This window comes from Oncorhynchus masou, chromosome 13 (genome assembly GCF_036934945.1).
Source record: "Oncorhynchus masou masou isolate Uvic2021 chromosome 13, UVic_Omas_1.1, whole genome shotgun sequence".
NCBI classification, from domain to species: Eukaryota; Metazoa; Chordata; class Actinopteri; order Salmoniformes; family Salmonidae; genus Oncorhynchus; species Oncorhynchus masou.
The window spans coordinates 59,804,682-59,811,186 of NC_088224.1; the positions used below are offsets into that span (position 1 = coordinate 59,804,682).

General features: G+C 45.9%; 1 protein-coding gene across 1 annotated transcript in view; it reads left to right on the plus strand.

Moving 5' to 3' along the window:
* LOC135551510 (gap junction delta-2 protein-like) overlaps positions 1 to 1,373 on the plus strand; it is a 30,824-nt gene extending 29,451 nt beyond the window's left edge. The window contains exon 2 of the mRNA XM_064982717.1: positions 270 to 1,373. Coding sequence (XP_064838789.1) covers positions 270 to 1,113 — 844 coding nt within the window. The 3' untranslated portion in view covers positions 1,114 to 1,373. The remainder of the gene's footprint in view (positions 1 to 269) is intronic.
* Positions 1,374 to 6,505: the final 5,132 nt, after the last annotated feature.

The following is a 6,505-nucleotide window of genomic DNA, read 5'->3' on the forward strand; positions in this document are numbered from 1 at the left end:
GATGAATGTGCTCTAGATTAATCCCTTTTTTTCTACCTTATCTAAAGGAACAGTGACATCATGTCCAATCACTGCTCATTGTTCCCAGAAGTCCACATCTCTTATCCAAGTTATATCTCTCTCTCTCTTGATCCTGCCCCGTTCGAATCTTCTTCAATCTCTTTAATCCAAAATTGTTTATTGGTCTTCCACCATCCTTTCTCTCTTCACCACACCTTCCAGTTGATAATTGTATCTAATATTTATTTTGTCTTCTCTCTCTCTGACAGGATTCTTCTGACCGTGGTGGTGATCTTTCGGATCCTGATCGTGGCCATCGTTGGCGAGACGGTGTACGAGGACGAGCAGACCATGTTCATCTGCAACACTCTGCAGCCGGGCTGCAACCAGGCCTGCTACGACAAGGCCTTCCCCATCTCCCACATCCGCTACTGGGTCTTCCAGATCATTCTGGTGTGTACGCCCAGCCTGTGCTTCATCACCTACTCTGTGCACCAGTCGGCCAAGCAGCGTGACAGACGCTACTCCTTCCTCTACCCGCTGCTGGAACATTCGGATTACGGGCAAAGCGGCACCAGGAAGCTTCGTAACATCAACGGCATCCTGGTGCACCACGGCGACGCTGGCGGGAAGGATGAGCATGACTGCATGGAGGTGAAGGAGATCCCCAATGTGCCGCGGGGGCTCACACACGGCAAGAAGTCCAAGCAGCGCCAGCAGGAGGGCATCTCGCGCTTCTACATTATCCAGGTGGTGTTCCGTAACGCACTGGAGATCGGCTTTCTGGTGGGACAGTACTTCCTATACGGCTTCAGTGTGCCGGGCATCTTTGAGTGTGACCGTTACCCCTGCTTGAAGGAGGTGGAGTGCTACGTATCACGGCCCACCGAGAAAACGGTCTTCCTGGTCTTCATGTTCGCTGTGAGTGGCATCTGCGTGCTGCTCAACCTGGCAGAGCTCAACCACCTGGGCTGGAAGAAAATCAAGGCAGCCATCCGGGGTGTGCAGGCCCGCCGGAAGTCCATCTGCGAGATCCGCAAGAAGGACATGTCTTACCTGTCACAGCCCCCCAACATGGGCAGGACCCAGTCCAGCGAGTCCGCCTACGTCTGATGGAGACAGGGCTAAATGCTGGGTAAGTGAGGGGGCAGGGTAGAGAACGAGTGGGACGACCACTCCATTCCGCTCTCTCTTTTTAGTTTTAATGGAAAGAGGAGGAGGAGGAGGGGAAGCTGCCACGGAATATTTGGTGCATTTTGTTATTACTTTATTACCAGCTGCACCTGTTCTTGTCATACCTTGTCATGTGAATGATGTTTTGATTGGGACGTTCCCAATGGGAACGGGAGCCTTTAAGGAGAGGCTTCTGGCTGTTGTAGGGTTTTCGGGCCAGGGACGGTGAAGGGGACCGAGGGGTTGGCTATGTCATGGTGCTGTTCTGGCTTATTTCATCCATGATGAAGAGAGAAGGAGGGGTCGTTAACAGAGAAAGAGAGGAAGAACTGTCACAACGATGATCGACTCTCCACAAGCAGAGTACAGGGACTTTCTAGCCTCTCTTTCCTGCTGTGGAGAGAGAATGATGTTCCTCTCAAGCCAGTCTCCAGAGATTACAATGACAGAGAGAGACAGTGTTCGGGAGTCCTGGAGCTGGTGCCAGAAGAAGCTGCTGTTTACGTTTTGTTTCCTGGCAAACAATTATTAACACAAACACCATGAAGGAATACTGAAAACATTTTTTCTCTACTTCTCCGCTGCTGGTACCTGCACCGTTGAGACTGAGGGTGGATGACAGTAATGTCTTCTTGTCCTTTTCTCCTCCGTGTAAACTTTAGAGAGGAACCCAAGGAGGTCACCCATAAACGACACCTCCACAGTCACAAACCGTTCCCCTCCACACAAAAACACCCCTGTATTGCGTGTGTTTGTGACTGACTGAAAGAAAGAGAAAAATAAAGTGAAAGAGAGAAATAGGAGAGTAGAAGAGGAACCTTCTCCTTGCACTCTCGACGGAGAGGAACCAGGTCATTTTATTACTAATTTAAATGTTTACGATATCATTATTTTGAGTTGATTTATTCCTTTCGTGACGAAGTTGGTACCAGCCTTTGGATTTACTTCTTGTTTGAAAGTTCCTGCATATTATTTCATCTTTTAGTTGAGAGAGTATATCATAATAGATGTATTTATCTTTATGGAGGGAGGGGAGGGAGGGGAGGGAGGGGGAGGGGAGGCAAAAAAACATGGTTGGGATCATGGGGGTACTTAAAATGTATAAATAGCCTTGTCTTTTTTTGTTTCTGATCGATGGAACTGAATTTGTGTCTGAGAGGAGGCTTGAAAGAGGTATTTGAAAAAGGCAGCTTTACAAAGCAGTGTTTCTAGAATGAACCAAGTGTTATCATGGATTGTACTCTTGACAGAGAACATGCTAATCTACTGGTTTGTGCTGCATCTCTCTCATCTGTGGTGATCAGCAGGTATGCCTTTAAGAGAAGAGAAAAGATTGAGGAAATTACGAAGGAAAATAAGTATTGCAGCACGATCCCTGAAGATAGGCGGGAGAACAGCAGACAGAAAGGAACTCTCGTTGGGAAAAGCTCTGTAGCACCAGCAATAAAAACCCAACCCACTCGCTCAACACCACTGAAGACAGGATTCAGTGGTACACTATAAAAGGGATCCCACATTTACAGCACAATGCCTTTTGACCCTGCAGTGAGGCTAGACACGGGAGGTGGAGGGGGGGTCCTTGTTGTGGATGCATTGAGGGAGGGGTGTGCACACTGAGCAGTAGTAGTGTCCATGGCGATGACATTATAAGAAGGCCAACATGGCCAACGAGGTGCATCACCATACTGTACAATGTGCCTCGTGTGTGTGTGTGTGGGGGGGGGGGGGGCATACGTGCGTGTGTGTTCCTTTGTTTATGTCCTGTCCAGAGAGAAAGTCCCCATCAGCATGGTTCTGCTTGAATGAAAATGTTTGTGCCGGAACATTCTCCTGGTGTTCCACCTCAGGATCATATAGGAACCCTGTAATGGTGGTCACCCCAAGCACTGCCCAGGGACACACAGCCTGGAGTGTGTAATGTACAGGCTCTACTAAACACTCTGTAAGGAGCAGGAGAGAGAAGAGGGAGAGGGGGGTTGCTGGAGACATTGACATCAACAGCATGTGTTCTTTTGGCACGTGCGTCTGGTACACTGTAAAACAGAGTAGGCAGCTCAGTTTGGAGATGTTTGGGTCTACAGTGACACCGGCTGGGCCCGGGCCAAAACAACTTTGCAAGCCAAGCCGAGAAAACAGACATGGGAGAGGAAATATGGCTGGAACCTGGAAAGCCCCCAAGCCTCTAGTTGCACATTTGTTTGAAAATAACAGGAAATGTCCTAAACAGAACGACAGAAAGCCGTGACAAAGTCCTCGCTAGTCATTCAATGACAGAGGATTACAAACGCAGAAAGACACGTTTATGGAGATAGAAACCGTTCAGAACTGTCCCCATGTAAGATGGCCGACAAAATGCGGCTCTACGAAGTCAGCCTCTCTAGAGTTGTATCTCTATGTATGAGTCCAGCTATCCTCTCTATCCTCACTGAGAACACTGCTGATGTGGTTGTATAGTCTTACTGAGGTGTGACTGGTGAAGTAGCCAGAGAAGGCTCTTTATTCGTCCAGTCTTGTCTGTGATTAACCCACTGATACTAGCAGATCATCTCTAGTATAGAATTAGTCCCCTTCTTCAGAGTTTGTTGAATGGCCGTGGGATTGGATGAGGAGGAGCCTTGTTCTTAGAAGACTGCTGAGAGGGCGTAATAATAGAGGTTAAGGCCGGGCTTTCTCTAAATGATCCTGGGTGCTTCTCTTTAAGAAAACGGTTTGGGAAGGTTGGTCTGAAGTGTAGTATAGTAGTGTACATGTACAGTCCCCATGTGTCTCTCCTGCTCTCCTGTCTGGTCTCATTGAGGGTTATATAACAGGGTTGGGACACTTCCCAAAGTGAACACACAGGGTTCTAGAAGTCTAATGCTCTCTCCAGTCTATATGTGAAAATTATGCAATTTTCTTTTCTTAATTTGTTTCCTTTCTGGCTTGTGGATTCATTTTGTTGTCTCTTGCTCTTCTTTTTGTACAGTGACGTAATTGAAAGACCTATTGAAAAAGTTTTTTTTTTTCCCTATGTAAAGGGGGGGGGTGTTGAAATGTGATCACATGTATTGTATCCCTTGCCAAAGTGATATACAAAATTCATGGGGTTTAAAATGTATTCTTTTTAAAGGCATGCACAATGGCTAGAATAAGCATGTTTCTACCTGTTTTTAAAAACTCCATCTTTAAAAGAAAGAAGAGGTTTTTTAGTTGTCGTCCAAGCTTTGGAGATAAAACGTGTAATTAAGTCTTGATGTCAAGAATCTCTAATTCTAACTCTTTTACAAGTCAGTACCAAGCCAAGCAGTCATTTCTAAACGGAATAGGGTAGGATTCAGCACTGCTGTTTTTCACCACCATTTTGAGCTACTTTACCTGCTATAAAAAGATTCCGATTTTTTAAACAACAACACTTAAGATGTGGATACTCTGAATTATACTTGTGTGTACTGTAAGCCACACTTTTCAGGGTAAATAAACACTACATTGACAAAACAGAGGAAACAACATTCCACAGTAATGCAAATGAATTACGACTGAATTAATGAAGTCTGATGAAAGAAACAGTGAAGCCCTAAGACACGGTAACATTATGGGGACTGTGTAGCCCTCTGCTTCAGGTCAACACATTGAGGGCTACTGCACATCATACAAACAGTCTCAGGAATGATGCACTTCTAAATGATTAACAATCTTTTAAAACTAGGTTTTTATTCATATTTCTACAATTAATACAACAAAACTTTTCTAAACGCTATCAGACAACATCTGCATCCTTTCTTACACAGGAAACCCATCAGGAAACACCATATAGATAATAAGGCACATCAAGTATTGTCAATCAGTACACACATGAGAAAGCTAATGTATTACTACATACACATTCTCAAGACTAGTTTGATGGCAAGAAAATCCCTTTAATCTGCAGAGTTACGGTAAAACAGACCCATAACCCTACTTCTGTGGCCACTTCCTTGTATCCAAACCAGCCCTCTTGCCTGAAACGTTGGTGCTATCAACCCTCATCATGGGTTGCATTGAATCAGTGACAAGGAAGGTCATTTACCAGGCAAGTTCAGATAAATATTTCCGAGGAGATGGAAGCAAGGACCTACAGACAGCTCACACACTCTTCCAATTGGCAGGAACGGACACCATCTGTGGTGGCAGAGAGCAAACCCTGGAGGTTGTGACACTATTAAATACCTGCTGTACCATCACTCTAGCACACATCCACCACCTGCGCCACCTGTCCTAACCTCACATGTAGGGCTGCATTCAAACCAGTGGCGTGGGGGGTGTGGAGGGGTAACAGACCCAGGTTTACGTCATCAGGTCTGGCACCGCCCACTCTTGAGACAAAGGGACTCGTCCAAACATTTTAACGAGACCGGCTGTGTTGAAAGTTTTTATAAACAAGGGCTTTATAGTTTCAGCACAGTCTCCTTCATCCCCCCTTCACCATAGAAACAAAAACACAACATTCCGCTATCCCAATATTTATCTCCCTAACAGAACGTGGTGACCATGTTTGTTGCTCAAGGACCTAATCAAACCTTTAGCCTTGTTGTGCCAATGGGTGATACGCAGTGCCGTCAACTTCACTAGCCTGAAAATGATGCAGCACCCCTCCCCCCCTTTCCCACCTTGGGCCAGTTGGGCCAATTAGTAATAACAATTCAAACTAGACTATACTGATAGCAACAAAAGCTATAGCGCCACCATGTGGTGTCGATATGAATGTTCTTGGTTGCAGTGCATTTGGAAAGTATTCAGACCTCTTGACTTTTTCCACATTTTGTTACGATACAGCCTTATTCTAAAATATATTGATTGGGCATAATTTGGAAAGGCACCTACCTGTCTATATAAGGTCCCACAGTTGACAGTGTATGTCAGAGCAAAAACCAAGCCATCAGGTCGAAGGAATTGTCCATAGAGCTCTGAGACAGGATTGTGTCGAGGCACAGATCTGGGGAAGGGTACCAAAAACTGGTACCAAAAAAGCATTGAAGGTCTCCAAGAACACAGTGGCCTCCATTATTCTTAAATGGAAGAAGTTTGGAACCACCCAGACTCTTCCTAGAGCTTGCCGCCCCAGTCAAACTGAGCAATTGGGGGAGAAGGGCATTCGTCAGGGAGATAACCAAGAACCCAATGGTCACTCTGACAGATCTCTAGAGTTCCTCTGTGGAGATGGGAGAACCTTCGAGAAGGACAACTATCTCTGCAGCACTCCGCCAATCAGGCCTTTATGGTAGCGTGGCCAGACGGAAGCCACTCCTCAGTAAAAGGCACATCACAGCCCGCTTGGAGCCAAAAAGCACCTAAAGACTCTCAGACCCTGAGAAAC